This window comes from Sus scrofa, chromosome 14 (genome assembly GCF_054392235.1).
Source record: "Sus scrofa isolate SSC_HxYL_T2T_F1_AM1 chromosome 14, Sscrofa_HxYL_maternal_Yorkshire_Landrace_v2.0, whole genome shotgun sequence".
In the NCBI taxonomy this organism is placed as follows: domain Eukaryota; kingdom Metazoa; phylum Chordata; class Mammalia; order Artiodactyla; family Suidae; genus Sus; species Sus scrofa.
The window spans coordinates 153,838,385-153,857,757 of record NC_139396.1 but is presented as its reverse complement, the minus strand read 5'-3'; the positions used below and the strand labels follow the sequence as shown (position 1 = coordinate 153,857,757).

General features: G+C 49.5%; 1 protein-coding gene across 41 annotated transcripts in view; it reads left to right on the top strand.

Annotated features, from left to right (window-relative positions):
• FGFR2 (fibroblast growth factor receptor 2) overlaps positions 1–19,122 on the top strand; it is a 108,848-nt gene extending 89,726 nt beyond the window's left edge. For 29 of the 41 annotated variants that reach the window (XR_014825679.1, XR_014825677.1, XR_014825682.1 and 26 more), the window contains 6 exon segments: positions 1,723–1,913; positions 8,379–8,501; positions 9,275–9,345; positions 11,455–11,592; positions 13,907–14,012; positions 17,443–19,122. Coding sequence is in view for 35 of the 41 variants with exons in the window: in NM_001444600.1 (NP_001431529.1) it covers positions 1,723–1,913; positions 8,379–8,501; positions 9,275–9,345; positions 11,455–11,592; positions 13,907–14,012; positions 17,443–17,607 (794 nt within the window). In the remaining 6 variants the exon portion in view is untranslated. 41 annotated transcript variants of the gene reach the window in all.
• Positions 19,123–19,373: the final 251 nt, after the last annotated feature.

Sequence of the window (19,373 nt, the reverse complement as noted above, 5' to 3'; positions counted from 1 at the left end):
TGTGGCATAGGCTGGCAGCAGTAGTTCCCATTCGACCCCTAGCCTGCAAACCTCCATGGGCTGAGGGTGTGGTCCTAAAAAAAAAAAAGGCAAAATAAATGCATAAAAAAGATCCCACATTTTGGTTGACAAGTCCTTCCCTTCAAATGGGGGTTAAGGAAGCCGTGTCTGAACCAGCCACCATGTAGGCATGGGTGGCTGAGCTCCCAAGGAGACTGAAAGAAGGGAGACTGATAGAAAGCCCGCATTATCTTCCTCAGGGGAGAGGGGCCCTTGGCTTCTGTCATGGATGATGTGTGGCCCTTTGCGAATCAGTGTGATGATAATTAACAAACTTGAAAATGCCAGTCTTGGCCTTGGCACTTTCTCTGCGTGGACTAAACCAGGCTATGGGACGTTTGTTCCGTAAAGGGTGATTATAGATATTTTTGGCTTTGTGGGTCTTAGGGTGTTTGTGGCAACTACCCACCTCTGCAGCTGCAGTGAGGAGGCGGCTACAGACAACGTGGATGTGAACAGGCCTCGTTGTGTGCCAGTAACATTTACACGCAGAAACAGGCAGCAGGCAGGGCTGGGCCTGCAGGCTGTGAGCCCACCCTAGTCTATGCCGCGGGAAGTTCTTGCACATGTGTATATGGAGACATGCAGAGCAGTGTTCATTGAACACTGTTGGCAGGGGCCCAAACCTGGAAGCAGCCTGTACGGAAATGGATGAATACAGTAGGATGCATTTCTTGGATAGAACCTGTGTAACTGTTAAATGATTTAGATGTATTTTTGTCAGCCTGACTGGCTTCCAAAAGGATAATATATAGGGGCAAATGTTGCAGAGCTGTATCTCTGTTATTTGTTGAGGCAATTAAAATAATACATTGTTTATTGATACATAGGTCTGTGGAAAATAGTTATACCAGAAGGAGCAAGTTTATGGTAGCCATTACTTTGCAAGAGGGTGCAGAGAGAGTGGGCATGCCAGGGAAGGGACACTCATGGTATCTCTCTTTCCTTTCCTTCCTTCCTTTCTTCTTTGTTTTTTCCTTTTATTGGCTGCCCCACTGCTGCATATGGAGTGCCCAAGCCAGGCCTCAGATCCGAGCTGCAGTTGCAGCCTACACCACAGCTGCAGCAACGGGATCCTTGGCCAGGCCAGGGAAGGAACCTGCGTCCCAGCCCTCCGGAGATGCCTCCAATCCCGTTGCGCCACAGCGGGAACTCCATCTCTCTTCTTTCTTAAAGGCTGCGGAGACTCTCTTTGGGGGAGATTCGAATGCAGGTGTTTTATTTGTGTGTGTGTGTGTGTGTGTGTGCGCTCTTCTGTATGCTTAAGTCTAAAATCATCATGATAGGAGTTCCCGTCGTGGTGCAGTGGTTAACGAATCCGACTAGGAACCATGAGGTTGCGGGTTCGGTCCCTGCCCTTGCTCAGTGGGTTAACGATCCGGCGTTGCCGTGAGCTGTGGTGTAGGTCGCAGACGCGGCTCGGATTTGGCGTTGCTGTGGCTCTGGCGTAGGCTGGCAGCTACAGCTCCGATTAGACCCCTAGCCTGGGAACCTCCATATGCCACGGGAGCGGCCCAAGAAATGGCAAAAAGACAAAAAAAAAAAAAAAAAAAAAATCATCATGATAACCAAGCCCTGGGTTGTCCTCGCGGGGCTGTCCCGGGGGCGAGGCCGGCACATCTGGGGTCCGCTGTCTCTCCAGCTTCTCTTCTCCATCATCAGGGCCGCTCTACGTCATAGTCGAGTACGCCTCGAAAGGCAACCTCCGAGAGTACCTGCGCGCCCGGCGGCCTCCGGGGATGGAGTACTCGTACGACGTCAACCGCGTGCCCGAGGAGCAGATGACCTTCAAGGACTTGGTGTCCTGCACCTACCAGCTGGCCCGGGGCATGGAGTACTTGGCCTCCCAAAAAGTGAGTCCTTGCCCTCTCCGAGGTTGGGTGAATTCCAGCTCAAAAACGTCTTTGAGGAAAACAAGCAAGTTGGACGTGCTTGTTGGCTCAATCCAGCCCTTGCCTGTCTCGTACGACCTGGAAAATATTTATTGCATTATTCACCCTGGGGTTTAATGAACTCTTTGAAAGCCAGGGCAGCCTCGTAAACCTGTAGTGACACTGCAGAGATGAGCAGAAAAGTTGTCTCTTGGCGGAGGCAGGGCCAGGTGGCACCGTCCTGGGAGTCAGCTCTCCAGGTGGACAGCAGGTGGGCTGCAGGGGTGAGGGTGGGGGGCACTGCCTTTAATTCTGATGACTTTTTGGGGTTTATGTGTTTTGTGGTTATTGAATCTTTGAACGTGTACTTCAGGTGTTGTATTTCTGGTGTCGCGTTTGAGACGGCGGTTAACATTCTAAGAATCAAGATGGAGCGAAGGGATAGTTGAGTGACATCCTGTGCTGAGTTGTTCTCTGGATTTATTTTGACTCCTTAGCGGGGTGACCCTCTTCGGTTAGAAGTTGGGCAGGTCCCCTGAGGTGAATCGCCTGCATTCCGAGCATGCCACATGCACTGGAACTCGAAACATCTCGGCTATTCTGAAAGTGGTCAGACAGGTGCCCAGATGTCCCCCGGGGCATTTTGGACGAAGCAAGGCACCCTTCCTTAGCCCGCGATGTGGGGGTAGGTGCAGAACTGCCTCCTCGGGCGGAGGTGGGTCAGTTCCTCTTTGTGGTGGAGCTTAATGCAGCATCAGGAATTCCTCGGGTACCCAAAGACATAAGAGCCTCTGGCAGGGGTGGACCCTCTGCCACCCTGTGGCTTTGGCTGGCTCATGGCCACAAGTGAACGAGGAAGCCGTGGAAGGATTTGGGGAAAGGGTAGCTGCATCTCAGCCTCAACTGTGGCCGCATGGGGACGTGGCCAGAGTTACCACATGTTCTGCTTTTTGCATTTTTTTTAAAAATTTTATTTTCAAGAGTCCAGAATTGAAGACCTTTTGGATTTTTTTTTCCTGAAGAATCTCCCAATGCAGATTTTAGGAAACCAGAACCGTGTTGAGGTCTGCCGTTGTGTACACATGCGTGTGCACAGTGGAATTTGCCAACCAACAAGTTTTGGCACGAGGAAATCATGAGATCCAGAATGTGGGACATTTGACAAGATATCGCTTCAAAATGTCAGTGTCACGAGAGACAGCAAATGCTGGGAAGACGGTCCCAGATGAAAGGAGGCTTAGGAGATGTGACAATATACCTGTGACTCCTGGGTGGGAGGTGTGTGTGGGGGGCAGCTTTTATAAAGGACATTTGTGAATAATCGAAACACGAATGTAGACTGTTGATGAGATAATGTCCCCGTGTCAGTGTTGAATTTGGGGTGGCGATAGAGGGCTTGTGTTACGGTGGGAGGTATATGCTAGTGAGATCTGCAGCTCACTTTTAAATGGTTCAGCCGTGGTGTGTGTGTGTCTGTGTGAGAACGAAGAGGCTGGGTCTCGACGGAAAGAGTAAGTAAGCCGAAGAAGTGAATGTGACAAAATGGATATTCGTTGTTTTATTTCACCTTTTCTGCAGCCTGGAACTATTGTTAAGTAAAATCCTGGGAGGGCAGCCTGTCTGCAGGTTGCCTGTCCTGACCCTCTGGCCCTGGTCACTCTGTGGCCTGGTCATTTTATTAATCCTTCAGCGAATATTCCTGAGTGTTTCTGATTCAGATGCCTAGTGGCCTAGGTCAGGCTCCAAATGAGGTGCCCAGAAGGGGCAGAGTCCTTGGCCTCTTGGAGCAGGAGCTGCGGAGACAGCAGGTGAAATCAACAGTGAGCGTGGACATACACATAAGCCGTGGAGGAAGCCTCAGGAGGCTGGGGAGGGAGGGTGGCAGGTGAGTGCTGCAGCAGAGGGACAAGCTGGGTGGACCATCTAGGGAGGCAGGCCTGCTCAAGCCAGGCCCAACAGTCCCAGGCAAGGACTCTGCACCGCAGGCTCTATCTTGGCTCTGGGGACGCCACCGAGGGGCGGTTGATTTGGGTCAGGTTTGTGCTATAACATTGGCCCTTGTGCTGCTTGCCTGGTGCATTGGAAGCTCTGAGTCCTGTGGAAGGTGCTGGTGGTTTGGGCCAGGGGTTATTGGCTCTGATAGACAATAGAGATATGCATTGGTTGAGTTCCCTGGTGGCTCAGTGGGTTAAGGATCTGGTGTGGTCACTGCTGTGGCTCTGGTTACTACACCGAGTGACCGACCACATTGCTGTGGGCATGGACGAAACACACACACACACAAAAAAAAAAAAAAAAAAAAAAAAAGGAGAGAGAGTGAGAGAGAAGCAGATTGGTGTTGGTATATTGGGCGGTTAATGGATGGAGAGACCTGGGAGGGAAAGATGCAGGGAGGAAGGCTGACTCCTGGATTTGCAGCTTGAGAAACTGCGTGGAGGTGCAGGATGAGGAGGATGGGGAAGGGGAGGGGGTTGGGGTAGATTCTGGTGGAAAATCCAAGGTGCACTTTGACGATGAGGGTCTTTCAAGGTCAGGTGTCGACCAGAGGGCTGGACTGGACACCAGAGCCAGCAAAGGGAGTGTAGTTTCGTTTCAAGCATGGCAGTGGACGAGTTCATCACGGCGGGAGTGTAGGTGGGAGATGAAACCTGGAGAAAACCCTCAAATCCAGAGCATGGCTAAAGCGCAGGGAAAGACAGAGGAGACAGGGTCAGAGAGGAAGGCGCAGACCCGGGACGCGGTTCACAGGGGCTGCAGGAGGAGCCTCAGGACGGCGAGCGGTCAGCTGCAGGTCCACCTGCTCAGAAGGAGGAGAAAGAAGGTGCGAGAGAAGAGTCCGGCTTCTGGAGCAGAGGGGGTCCCCCCGCCTCCCCCGGGCCCTGACGACCAGATCCTGCCCCCTGTGGAGCCGCTTGGTGTGATGGAGCGGTAACTAAGACTCAGATGCACTTTGTGAAATGGGGCAAATGGATACATTTTAGAATGAATGGCAGGCTGCACATACCCTCATTGCGCGTATCGTGGCGGTAGCAATGGTCCTTATGACGAATCCCGGCCACTTTCTGGGAGCTGAAGGTCCTCCAGGGCAAGTGTTTTTGCATTTTTACATACGGTTTCATCCATCCCCTCAGACCCACTCAGAAACATCTATGGTTAAATCCCCATTTTCTGAAGGCGTCTGGGGCCGTTAGCTAGCGCCAGGAAAGCTTTGAGTGCTGGTGTGTGTCACCGTCCTCATTTCTGAGATGGAGAAGTGTCAGCCCTGAGAGTGAAGTGGCTGGTCCCAGAGCTGGCCTTTTGGCTCTCTGCCCACACATCCCACAGGACAGCCCCTCTGCTCTCAGGCAAGCCCTGCCTCTCAGGATTGAGAAGAGGACCCCAGAGATGCCCTGGGTGGAGGCCTTGTTCACTAGCCCCGGATGGGGTAGTCCTGCTTCCCAAGGCTTTGCAGTCGTGTTCGCAAGGTCCTTTGCTGAAGGCCACCTGCAGGTTAGGACCTAGAACAGGTGTGAAGCAGGTTTGAGATGAAGGTCCTGAGAATGGTCCCCCACGTGGAAGCTGCTTCCAGATATGGGGGCGTATTCCTGATGGTGGAGAATGAAGAGGCAAGGGAAGGGTCGGATCCTGGCCCCCCAGCACCCATCCCCTCCCGGAGACGGTGATGAGCGTGTTAGAGCAACTGCCGAGGGAGGCGTCTGGCTCCTGGCTGGTGGAGCGTGATGAGGAATTCAGCTCACTGGACATTTACGGGGTCAGGCTCTGTGCTGGAAGTGTAGACATGCATGTGCAGTCCTGTCCTTGACCTGGGACGCTGGGGGTGACCACGATGCACACAGTAATGTGTTCAGTGACGTGGTATCTGAGCCTTCTACAAATTAGGAAAGCCTTGCTATTTTTAGTTCCAAGTACACTAATTTTTCTTTTTTACACAATCCCAAAGCCAGTTAAACCTCCAGGGTGTTCACCTTGTGCAGGTGCTTTTGTTTTTAGCAAGCCCTGGCTTCCCCACCTGTAAAATGGGTGTCATAATACCTAGCTCTGAAGTCACCGTGGGAATTTAATGCCGACGGCTGTGCGGAGGCAGCCAACACAGCTTCATGGTCAGAAAGGTGTTAGTCTTCCTTCCCTTAATGAGCCATTGACCTTCACTTATTTAAAAAATCGACTTCCAAACAGTCCGAGAGCTCTGCTTGTGTGCGATGGCCAGCTCTTTGCACTGGAGAACAACTCACATTTCTGCAGATGATGGGAATTTGGCTTGATTTTGATTATTTTCTTTTTCTTGCGCATGGGTGCCAAGTCTTTTCTTGTTTAGCCCAGAGGGTGGGCTTTGGTGTTTCCTAGCACCCTGGGATGTGGGAGGTTGGTGCCGAGTTCTGGCTCTCACGGGGGACGTGGAGGTCGCCGTCGTGGTGACTCCGAGTTGCGTCCTGATGTGTGGTCGGAGCCCTGTACACAGGGAGTCGGATTCTTCTGGCCACATGGCTGCCAAATGCATAGAGTGTCAGCAGGGAGCACTGCCCTGGGAGAGTTTGGCCCAGGGCTTGGAAGGTCAATAGGAAAAGGCCTCCAAAGTCCGGACTGCAGCTGGATCCCCCGGCGGCTGTTGGGAGCGATCATATTTCCTGCTTCCATCCTGGCCGGGCACAGGCATGCCTGAGAGGCTCTCCTGCTTTCCCTTCAATGATCTTAGCCCGTCCAGTGGGCCGCAGAAGCGCATAAAAACAAGGACTCGTTGGAAATTCTTCCTAATGTATCCTTCAGAGAGGGTTTGGTGTGCTCCTTTTTTTCACTGGGCCATTTCATGGTATCCTCTACCATCAGCCCATTGCACCCATGTCAGATGGACTGATACGACTCTCTGTCATATAATAGTTAGTTAACCTTTGCTAAGGACCTGTGTGAAAGTGTTGATAGGTTTGTTTGTTTGTTTGTTTTTCTTTTGGGTCGTGCCTGCGACATACAGGGGTTCCCAGGCCAGGAATTAAACCTGAGTCCCTGCAGTGACAATGCCAGAACTCCAAAGGACATTGGTTCACTTCTTTATGCCTTATCATTCCCACAAATCGGGGGTGATGATTTAGGACCCTAATGATCACTTAGCATGATGGAAGCTTGGTCTATTAACGTACAACTTTGAAAACACTTTTAACAGTTTGCAGAAACATATCTTTTGGAGAAAGGAAAAATAGAAGTTTGAATGCCTAGAGCTTTCTGAGACCACAGAGTTAATAGCAGGACTAAATCAGCCGCCCTGTAGTGAGCACCTCAGCATCTAGCCCCCATGTGTGGGGCAGACATTGGCTGGGCTCCTCTGTGGGGTCAGGTGTGGGGTGAGAACTGGACAGAGGATGTGGATAGGCAGGTGCTGGCCATGATGTAAGCCAGGAAAGAACATGATCAGTTCCCTTAGAAAGATAATTTGAGGGAAGCCCAGATGATGCAATAGGTCTGAGTTTGGAAGCAGGAAGCCTTATTGGGCAGATCGTGTGGCTCTCTGTGGGGATGGGGGCGGGGTAGACAGTGATGAGCCCCTGGACCAAGGGGTTAGCAGGTGACAAATTGGAGAGGCATTTGGGAGTTGAAATCAACAGAATCTGGGAGGAGTATGTAAAGAATTCTGGTGTATGTACCACAGGTGTTTACATGAGAAAGACCAAGAAGAGAGAAGAATTAGGGCAGTTGAGACCTTGAACGTGAGGTGCCAAAGGGCTCTCGATGTAAAACATCGCAGAGCCTGTTAAAATGAGAATCTGGATCCCAGGCGAGAGGTCAGGATGGAGATAAGAATTCCCAAATCTTCTGCATGTTTCTAAGGATGGAGGCCATAGGGATATATGGAAATATACAAACTTTAATGGGACAGGTCCTCCACTTTGAGGGACAGAGGGAGAGAGGAGCTAGCCAAGGACTCTGGGGGAGAGAGGGAGCGAGCGAGCCAAGGGAAGGGATGGGATGAAAGAACTCAGTGGGGGGACAGTTTCGAAAATGAGCAGGAAGTCAACAGCGTCCGGAACCACAGAGAGAGAAAAACAGACGTTAGAGAGGGTCCTTTGGGCCTGCCAAGGGGTTCTTCATAAACTTGAGGAGGAACAGGGATGGAAACAGGTTAGAACGTTTGGAAAGTGACCAGGAGGGGAGGATGATGTGATAACTGGCGTTTAGCCAGCTCTTCCAAACCTTTGGCTGTAAAGGGCAGGAGAGCCAGCGTGGAGATCAAAGATTTCTAACACAGATCTGTGCAAAGGACAGCCAGTCAACTGCAGATGAAAGAGAATGTGGATTCTTATCCACCTTTGCTCTTTGACATGACTGGGGCCTTTGGTTTTTGGCTTTGAATTAGAAGAGAAATAACCAAGCCGAAGCTGTATTTACTCTCTGGGTTATAAGACGTATGTTTCTTTTTATCCCTGAAGCATTTTGAAAGGAGTTCTTTCTCGATTTCAGTGTATCCATCGAGATTTAGCCGCCAGAAATGTTTTGGTAACAGAAAACAATGTGATGAAAATAGCCGACTTCGGACTGGCCAGAGATATCAACAATATAGACTATTACAAAAAGACCACCAATGTAAGTCTGTGGCAGTGGTAGGGCGGGATGGGATTAAGAGGTGGCATGGAATGTTCCAGATGGAATATGGTGCTCCGAGCTTTTGCCTTTCTCTTTACAGCCTTCTCAGTAAGCGAATTTAGGCTGCTGTTAAGATACTTCTAGTAAATGGGAAGCAGTCTTATTGTAGACAGAATAATCCACAGTGCCTGGGGGCATCAAAAAGCTCCTTCCCTGTCCAGAATTTTCCTAGCAAAGATTGGAGCTTGGGAGTTTCTGGATTAATTTCACCTAGATGTTGGTCAGGGTGTGTCTGTGTGCTAGGGAGACAGATGACAATGAGAAGCCAAGGAAATGGCATCTTATTAATGTGCCCAGATCTGGGCATCCCCCACGCCCCATGCGCATCTTATTACTGTGCCCAGATCTGGGCATCCCCCACGCCCCGTGTGCATCTTATTAATGTGCCCAGATCTGGGCATCCCCCACGCCCCGTGTGCATCTTATTACTGTGCCCAGATCTGGGCATTCCCCCACGCCCCGCGTGCATCTTATTACTGTGCCCAGATCTGGGCATTCCCCCACGCCCCATGAGCATCTTATTACTGTGCCCAGATCTGGGCATCCCCCACGCCCTGTGTAGTCCCAGCTGTAGCTTGTTTCTGTGCTAATGACTGTCCAGCAAACACCATTAGAGTGCCAGCTCTTAAAATACACAGGGCACAGCCCAGTTGAACCTGCTAAAGTAAACTGGTTTTAATATATCGGTTTTTACATTTCTCCCACACCTGCAGGGCCGGCTTCCGGTCAAGTGGATGGCTCCAGAGGCCCTTTTTGATCGCGTGTACACCCACCAGAGTGATGTGTAAGCAATGCCTGTCTCTGTTTTCTCCCCTGGGTTGGGTTGCAAAAATCTCATACATCTTGGCCCATCTTCATTCTTTGGGGCCTGCTGCATGTCCCGCACGCATAGATGGTGCAGGAGCCGGCCTTCGAAGGAGGGGCAGATTTTATGGTAGGCTGGTAACCAATGCTCTGTTACTAATCTGCCCAGCTTCAAAGCGCACACGAGGTAGAACCGCTAACCTGCTCCTGCCAGAGCGGAAGTCCCCCGCCTTGAGCTTATTCATGGACGTGCAAGCACAAAGCTGCTGTCTAATTTGCCAGGCTGTTGGCATGTCCTCCGTGCCCTTAAATGTCTCGCACTTGAAAGTGGTTTGTTGTGTTTCCCCTTCCTGTGTCTGTCCTTTCAGGCTGAAAGGTCCACTCAGATGACCTCGACAGGGTCTGCTCCCTGTTTTTCCTTTAAGAAAATTCTAATCTTAGCATCCTTGATAATGTTATAGAAATGGAGGGAAAACCATACAGTATTTCTAGGATGAGACACGTAAAAACACTACCAAGGCCAGGCTCCAGCTGGTGTTTCAGAATTTTAGCTTTGGAAATGGGGTTGAAAGATGTTCCCGTTGTGAGGAACTGGGTGAAAGGTACAGGTGGTCTCACTGTTCTGTTTTTGCAAGTTCCTGTGTATCTGTAATTATTCCAAAATTAAAAAAAAAAAATCACTCGAGGAGTTCCCTTGTGGCTCAGTGAGTTAAGAATCCAGCATTGTCACTGCAGTGGCTCAGGTCACTGCTGTGGCACAGGTTCGATCCCTGGCCCAGGAACCTCCACATGCTGCAGGTGAGGCAAAACAAAACAAAACACACACACATTTGAGCTACTCTGATTTGTGTGGGTGGGAGGGTCTCTGGGGCAGGCCTTGATCCCAGGCTGTGTATAGCAGCTGGGGGTCTTCAGTGATCCGAGAAGGGGAAGCCGTGTGCCTCCCAGTTTTGCAGTGAGCAGATGGCCTGGATTGTGCTGCTGCTCTAGCTCCACACAAAACTGAAGGCAGTTTCACATCTGAAACTCACCCTAATAGAATCATGGAGGGCGTGTTTCCAGTGACCCAGGCAAATGCGGGATTCTCAGCTTGATCAGCCCGGGAGCTGTCTCTTGAACAAGGCTCAGAATCCAGCTCTGGGCCTCTGCGAGGTCTGGTGTAAACTGTGCCCTGTGGGGTGTTTTCCGCTTCTGTTGTTTGACAGTCATCCCGGGCACAGGATGCCACGTCCTAATCCCAGCTCGGCGCTAACTTCCTTTATGACTTGAGTAAGTTGAGAACATTTGTGCCATCAGATGAACCACTGGCCACCTTGGGCAGCTGTTACCTCGCAGGATCAGTACACTGGCCTCATTCTGTTCACTGCCCATACCCCGTACCGCCCTGGGGTCAGGTACAGAGGCTGAGGGAAGAACTGGACAGGAGCATAAAGAGCTTTGCAGTTGAAATTCATGCTGCTCACGCTGCATTAAGACAAAGAGTTTTAGGAGTTCCCGTCGTGGCACAGTGGTTAACGAATCTGACTAGGAACCGTGAGGTTGCGGGTTCGGTCCCTGGCCTTGCTCAGTGGGTTAAGGATCTGGTGTTGCCATGCGCTGTGGTGTAGGTGGCACACGCGGCTCGGATTTGGCGTTGCTGTGGCTCTGGCGTAGGCTGGCGGCTACGGCTCCAATTCGACCTTTAGCTTGGGAGCCTCCATATGCTGAAGGATCGACCCAAGAAATGGCAAAAAGACAACAACAACAACAACAAAGACAAAGAGTTTTAGCTGAGAGTGATGGAAGGAGGGAAAAAAAATCTCTAGCAATGGCCCTCGGCCCCCACCCCCGCCCCAGCAAAAAAAGAACAGGGATGGTTTTTACCATCAGTTACCTGTTGATGGAAAATTCCATTGGAACATCCTTCAGCAACATCATTTGGGGATGCTCTTTGGGGGGCAGGAAGAAGCCTGCTGCATGAACTGCAGGAGGGCCCCCGGTCATTTGTCTTTGAATGCAAGATGCCAGCGGGCGTTTATTTTCTTAACTGGGCGTGTAAGGTTTCTGTGTTCAGATGGCTTAGTAATACTGTCTTCTCCCTCCGTTGCAGCTGGTCCTTCGGGGTGTTAATGTGGGAGATCTTCACGTTAGGGGGCTCGCCCTACCCAGGGATTCCCGTGGAGGAACTTTTTAAGCTGCTCAAAGAAGGACACAGGATGGATAAGCCAGCAAACTGCACCAACGAACTGTAAGAGCCATCACCTCTCTCGACGCCCCAGGGGACACGCCACACCAGTAACTCTTCTCCTGGCTGGTTTGGTTTTCTAAGCATGTCCTAAAAGAAGAATGGCGCTGGCTTTCTGGGCTCAGCCCCAGAACTGAGCTAGCTAGCTCCACTGACGGCCCTGACTGTCCGAAAGAGAGAGCATCCTTGTGCGGTGTATGGAGGGAGCTTGAAAGCACGGGCTGTGGCTGCCTGGCTGACGGCTCCTGACTTGGCTCCGCGAGCCCAGTGGTCCTCCCAGGCCACTGTGCTGCCCCTTGCTGTTGTCAGAGCAAGGTCCACCGGGCCTTTTCTCATCCACAAGCTCGAAAGCCATGGGGTCGTGCCCTTCCTCAGGGGTGGTGCCCGCCCCTGCCCCAGCACATGGGGAATGGGTGCTTCTTGCAGCTTCTTTGTGACCACAGAAAACAAACAGACCCACAGACACAGAGAACAGACTTGTGGTTGCCAAGGGGGGCAGGGGGAAGGGGTGGGGTGGATGGGGAGTTTGGAATTGGTAGATGCAGGCCGTAACATTTAAAATGGATAAGTGGAGTTCCCATCGTGGCGCAGCAGAAATGAATCCGACTAGGAACCATGAGGTTGCGGGTTCGATCCCTGGCCTTGCTCGGTGGGTTAGGGATCCAGCATTGCCGCGAGCTGTGGTATAGTTTGCAGATGCAGCTCGGATCCTGCATTGCTGTGGCTCTGGTATAGGCCGGAGGCTACAGCTCTGATTAGACCCCTAGCCTGGGAACCTCCATGTGCTGTGGGGAAGCATCTCTAGAAAAGGCAAAAAAGACAAAGGAAAAAAAAAAAAAAGAATGGATAAGCAATGAGGTCCTACTGTACAGCGCAGGGAACTATATCCATTCTCCTAATGGGAAATAATATAAGAAAGGAATATATGTATGTGACTGGATCAATCACTTTGCTGTATTGCAGAAATTGGCACAACACTGTAAATGAACTATACATGAATGTTAAAAAAAATGTTTAAAAAATTGCTATAATAGGAGTTCCTGTTGTGGCTCAGTGGGTTAAGAACCTGACTAGTATTCATAAGGAAGCAGGTTTGATCCCTGGCCTCGCTCAATGGGCTAAACATCCAGTGTTGCCACAAGCTGTGGTGTAGGTCACAGACGCAGGTCGGATTCCTAGGGGCCGTGGCTGTGGCATAGGCTGACAGTTGCAGCTCCGATTCGAACTCTAGCCTGGGGAGCTCCATATGCCATGGGTGCAGCCCTAAAAAAAAGAAAAAAATGTGCTCTGATCGATAAACATTGACCACGTTCCTCAGCGTGTACGTTACCCATGTTTTAGTGCAGAGAATTAAATCTTTGTCCAGGGGCCATCCTTCGAGTGCCCCATCCGACTGGAAAGCCATGAGCCAGTTTCTAGCAAAACCTACTCCTTGCTTTCCGTGGAATTACATTATCTTGTTGTCATGCGTCTCGTGCAGTAAAATCACTGCTTTGAAAGGAAATCTCTCCTCCCAACCCCCAGAATCAACTGAGACGAGGGATTGTCCCAGAGACCTTGGACTCTTTCATGGGGATCTTATATCAGTAATCCCGTGAGTGCTTTTTGGTACCATGGACGTCTGATGAATGGCCACATTTTATAGTATATTATATAAAAACATTTATTGTGCTCCTTGTCATTCCTCGTGCTCTTTCTACTCGAGAGGGTCTGTCGAAACCCATAATCAAGATAAGGCCTGGGAACCGAGACCTATCCAAGAGTTAATCAGGAAGTTAGGGTGCAGCCCAGCGGGGGCAGATTAATTCATAAGAACCTTGCCGTAAAGTTGTGGTTTTCAGACTTCTTTTTTTTTTTTTTCAACTGAGGAACCTTTGTCCAGAGTGTCAGGAAGACTGTGGTAGAGCTGCTTTGGTCCAGGCAGGGGGCGTGTTGGGAGGAAAGGCTGGATTCCCGCCTGCCCCTATGTGGGTCTCCCTACAGTGTCCAAAAGGGCTGTGGAAATGTGACCCCTGAATGATCACTGCCATAGGGATACCAGAATCAGCCTTGAAAACACGTACAGGTGTCTTTTCTGATGGCCTCAAATGTTTTGGATAAACTGGTGTTTTTATAAATCATAGTGCCATTTAGAAAATCCAAGCAGTGCATCTTTGGGCAAAAATGAATCACCACTTGCCACTGTAGTTGCCAGGGGGGACGTCCTGATACGTTTTCCTCATTTAGGACATCTCTCCAGATTGCTTCTGAAAATCGCCTGGTGGCCGCGCGCCTGGCCCTTGGGACATTAACTCAGCACGACATCCATCTCTTCCAGGTATATGATGATGAGAGACTGTTGGCATGCGGTGCCCTCACAGAGACCCACCTTCAAGCAGTTGGTAGAAGACTTGGATCGAATTCTCACACTCACGACCAATGAGGTAAGAACGTCCTTCTGGAAGCCCAGGGTCCACGCCTGGGAGGCCAGTGCAGCTTTTTCAGGGCAGCCTCCCCCGTTGGCGTCTGGGCTGTGGTTGATCATTTTTTGCACGGGGTGAAACTGCGTTGCTCTGCAATCCTGACTTTGCTCAGAACTGCCTCTGGAGAGTTCCGACTCACAGAACCAGAGGTGGAGCACCCCACCCACCCCACCTGAGGCTGCCCCTCACTGTGCTTATGGGTGCTGGGTCTGGGGTGTGTGGGGGTGGGGAGGGTGGGGCGGGGAGAGCAATGTCCGCCTGGAGCCTTTGGGTGGGAAGGAGCTGGGCTTTTGTGCTGGTTGGATCCTGTGTCCTGGTTGTTACTGTGAGGGCTGCTGACTGTCCGTTACCAGGGAGCTGGATGGGATGCACTGAGGTTGTGCTATTTCGGCTTCTCTATAACTCGTGACACAGACCCACGCGACTCTGCTTGACCCTGCCTGGCCTGTCCCCACCCCCATGTCTGGAAACATATACACAGTTTCCTTTAATAAGTAACTTCTGTAGCATTTTTAAGAGAAAACGTGTACCTTTGTTAAAATACTTATTTTCGGAGTTCCTGCCATGGTGCAGTGGGTTAAGAATCTGGCTGCAGCGGCTCAGGTCGCTACAAGGTGTGGGTTCAATCCCTGGCCTGGTGCAGTGGGTTAAAGGATTTGGCCCTGCCAGGAACTTCCATATGCTGTGGTGCAGCCATAAAAAAAATATTTTCTATAAAATATTTATAACCTATACCGACCGCCCCCAAACCCTTTTCTGTCACTTACTCTTTGAACTCAGCCACGTCAGCGTGGCTGGTTCAACATGTAGAGAAAGTGATTGCTGAGGCTGAGGTTGTGGAAAGGAGGTGATCTGAGCAGAAAAACAAAGCAAACAAACCCACAATAGAGAGAAGCTGTTAGTGAATGAATTCGGAATATTTAACGAGGTATACAGAATAGTATTCCTCCAAAACCGGGGGAAAAAAAAAAAACCCCACAATTGTCTTAACAGCAAAAAAGGTTCAACTTGTCTAAATATTTTAGAAGGAAAAGGTATATTTCATTTATTTTAAAATAATATATTTCATAATTTTAGATTTTTAAAAAAACAATAATCAAATGTTGTGATTCGAAGCCTTAAGCCAGCAATCCATTATCTGTGTGTCGGACCGGCTGATAAAGGGAGAGATTGCATTTAAATGAATACAGCTGACCTTCAGAAGTTGAAAGGAGCAGTTCAAGGGGAAAAAAAAACTTTCTTCTCCTGCCAAAATTGTTGTTTCTAGTATAAGTTCCTTTAACCCTAGACTCAGAATCCACTGATATCCCTAGTTTTTTTTTTTCTTTTTTTTTTTTTTTTTCCTGATCAGATCTGAGCATGTATGGCTTCAGTTAGAAATGAGGAAAGCACCAAAGTTCCTGTTAATGACCCCCAGTCGGTGCTTATGCTATTTATTTATATATTTACATCTCAGATGGGCCCGTTCACACTGCAGTTCACATCTAGCATCCTACAATGAAAAGAGCAGAAGGCCGCATTGTCTAACGGATATAAAAATCGAAGTTTCTTTCCTCCTGAAAATCATTACCATATGCTCGAGAAAAATGGTTCCATTTAGGACAAAATTTCATTTTTATCATTGTAAGCAAAAACGTTCCCTTTTGATGTGGTGGGCGTGTTTGTTTCCAGTGGTGCGGTTCATGCTGATGTTGTTGGAAGTGACACCCCATTCTGGGATGGGGACCCTTTTTCTTGCCAAACCTGCTGATGAATGATAGTGGTGGTTTGGTGAGGTTTTTTTGCCTTGGTCTTTTTAAAGTGTATGGTCGCCAACATTCTGTGGGCTCTCTTCTGATATCACTGAGGCTGGCTGTGCTCTGGGCTGCACTTTTTCCACCCCTCCCCTCCCCCTCCCCCTCCCCAGCAAAACCGCACATCATAGATAATGTACTTGTGGCGTCTGGAGTGTGAGCAGAAGCACCCCAACCTGCTAGCCCAGTTGAGGCAGTAAGACCTAGAAGTTCCCCAGTTTAGAAATCTCTCTGTAGTTTCAGAGCAGGGACCTGCAAACCTTTTCTGTCAAGGGCCAGACCGTCAATATTGGCATCTTTAGGGACCTCTTGGTGGGGCTCTGTAGCAGCAACTCAACTGCCGCTGCAGGAAAGCAGCCACAGACAATGTGTAAATGGAGGGGTCTGTGGTCACATTTCAGTCTTATATGAGTTTTGTGTCATCTGATTTTAATGCCAGGAGATGGTGTTCTTCCTTTGATTTTTTTCATTCCCCAACCATTTCAAATGGGTAAAAACCAGGTGTTCCCATTGTGGTTCAGCAGGTTACAAATCTGACTAGTATCATCTGTGAGGATATGGGTTCGATCCTTGGCCTCGCCCCATGGGTTAAGGATTCGGCATTGCTGTGAGTTGTGGTGTAGGTCTCTGATTCAGCTTGGATCCCGCATTGCTGTGGCTATGGTGTAGGCCGGCAGCTATAGTTCCAATTCAGCCTCTGGCTTGGGAACTTCCATACGCTGCACCTGCGGCTCTGAAAAGCAAAAAAAATAGTTTAAAACCAGGAGCGGGCAGGGACTCTTACCCTGTCATAAGTCAGAAGAAATGTTATCCTGGAACCACTAGGTAGACGCTCCAACAGCAACACCAAAGGATGTTTCAGGGTGCAAAAGGGCCCTTTTTGAATTTCAAACCCTGGCAATTTTGAAACATAACCTGGATTTTCCTAAACTTCTCTTGAACGAGTCCATGATTATACATACACGGGTCTATCCAAGCCTTTTTTGAACCTGTTTACATTTTCAACTCGGAGAGCTTCTGAGAGTAATGCATTACATCTGTGAAATTACCCGCCGAATGAAGACATATTCCCCCTTAAATTGTCCCAGAAGCTACCATAGTAAAACGTAATTCGTAAAATAAATATTCATGGTCTCGGCTGCGGAAAGGGGTCCTGGGCACCCACCGCATCTTAGGTTTTTTCCGTTCAGATTTGTTGGGCAGCGCCAGCCAGCGGGGCCTTGGGTCTGTGCCCGACGAGGCGGTCGCTCCGCCTGGTGGCCGCGTTCCCTCCTTGCCCCTCGGTTCTCCGGGAGGGTGGGTTGTAGAGGAGGCATCCCCGGTGGCCGAGAGGAAGTGGGGCTGGGCTCTGAAGGAGCCTGCGTGGAGCCAGGACGGGGCAGGCGCTCCACCTGCTGGGGGTGCCCCGCCCGCTTCCAGCCCCCGCGTCTACCTTGATGCCCGTTTTATTTGTGCCCGTTGTATTTCTGTGCGTGGGAAATAAAAGTCTTCTCTTCCCTTCTTTCAGGACTACTTGGACCTCAGTCAGCCTCTCGAACCGTATTCGCCCTGTTATCCTGATCCGAGATGAAATAAAAGTCTTCTCTCCCTTCTTTCAGGACTACTTGGACCTCAGTCAGCCTCTCGAACAGTATTCACCTAGTTACCCTGACACCAGGAGTTCTTGCTCTTCGGGAGATGATTCTGTTTTCTCTCCGGACCCCATGCCTTATGAACCCTGCCTTCCTCCGTACCCACAGAGAAACGGCAGTGTTAACACATGAACGGGCTTGTCCCCCTGTCCCCAGACAGGGCCGCGCCGGGAGCCTAGGTGTACTGAGCAGGGGAGGCCATGCCTCCCGCAGCCTGTATATATGGATCAGAGGAGTAAATAATTGGAAACGTGATCGGCACACGTGTAAAGAATTTAACCTGTTGGCAACTTGTCATCTTCACCAGGGGAAGAAGAATGTTTCTGGGGCAGTGGACGGCCACGGGCCCCTCCGTGCCGTGCCCGTGACCCACTGTGCTGGCTGTGGACCAGCCGGACTCAAGGCCGACATAGGTTCGGCCTTCCTTGTGAATTTTGTAATAATTGGAGAAAATATATGTCAGCACACACTTACAGAGCACAATTGCAGTATATAGGTGCTGGATGTATGTAAATATATTCAAATTATGTATAAATATATATTATATATTTACAAGGAATTATTTTTTGTATTGATTTTAAATGGATGTCCCAATGCACCTAGAAAATTGGTCTTTTTTTTTTTTTTTAATAGCTATTTGCTAAATGCTGTTCTTACACAGAATTTCTTAATTTTCACCGAGCAGAGGTGGAAAAATACTTTTGCTTTCAGGGAAAATGGTATAACATTAATTTATTAATGAATTGGTAATATACAAAACAATTAATCGTTTATAGGTTTTTTTTTGGTAATTTAAATGGCATTTCTATGCAGGCAGCACATCGGACTAGTTAATCTATTGCTTAGACTTAACTAGTTATCAGATCCTTTGAAAAGAGAAATATTTACAGAATATGACTAATTTGGGGAAAATGAAGTTTTGGTTTACTCGTGTTTCAACTCTGCTGTCAGAGGATTGTTCTTGACACACCTAAAGGCTCGTAGTGAAAGAACCCACCAATGAGGTGTTTTGTTTTGGTGTGCAGCGCTGTCCTTGGGCCCGTAGCGATTTAACTGGACTTCTCAAGATAAATGGTACCAGCAGTCTCTTAAAAAGATGCCTTAATCCATTCCTCGAGCAGGGACCTCCGTGGAGATGCTAGCCCAGTGTACTGCTTTTCGGCAGCTGGCCTTCTGCCTCCGACTTGCACGTTAATCAGATTAGCCTGTATTTCTTCAGCGAATCTTCCTAATAGCTTCCAGATTCATTGGCGACAGAGGAAGCCTTTTCAAATCTTCACGTCCCATCGTAGAAATTTGAAACACCGAGTTGTCGTGCTGATGGTTTTAAGCATCCTTCCATCTTTTTAAGGGATTGCTTCCGCCTCCTTCCTGCAGGACCTCCCCCAAAGATCCCGCCCAGTGCCAACGTCACACAAAACACTGCCACGTCGTTCGTTCCATATGAAAGAGTGTTTTGCTTCCGAAACACCTACTCCCTCTGCTCTAGCCATGCAACATGAATGCAGATCACACTGATTTTACGTGTTACGAAATGGGAGAACGTATTTAATAAAACCTGTTAATTTTTATACTGACAATAAAAATGTTTCTACAGATATTAATGTTAACAAGACAAAATAAATGTCACGCAGCTTATTTTTTTAACACTCGTGTCTTACCAAATGGTTTCCTGTGCTCGGAGGGGCTGACTCAGTGTAGTGTGGTGTCCCTGCACAGAAGGAAGGCTGAGCTGGGGGAGGTCTCGTTGGCTGCATAAAGGGTGACTGGCCAGAGGGCTTGGCCGGGAGCAGGACCTGGGTCAGGTGGACCCAGTGGGAAATCAGAAGAGGCTGGCTCAAGCCCTGGCTGAGTTGCTTCCTGGAACCCCAGGAGGGAGGTGTGTGTCCCTTTCTGGG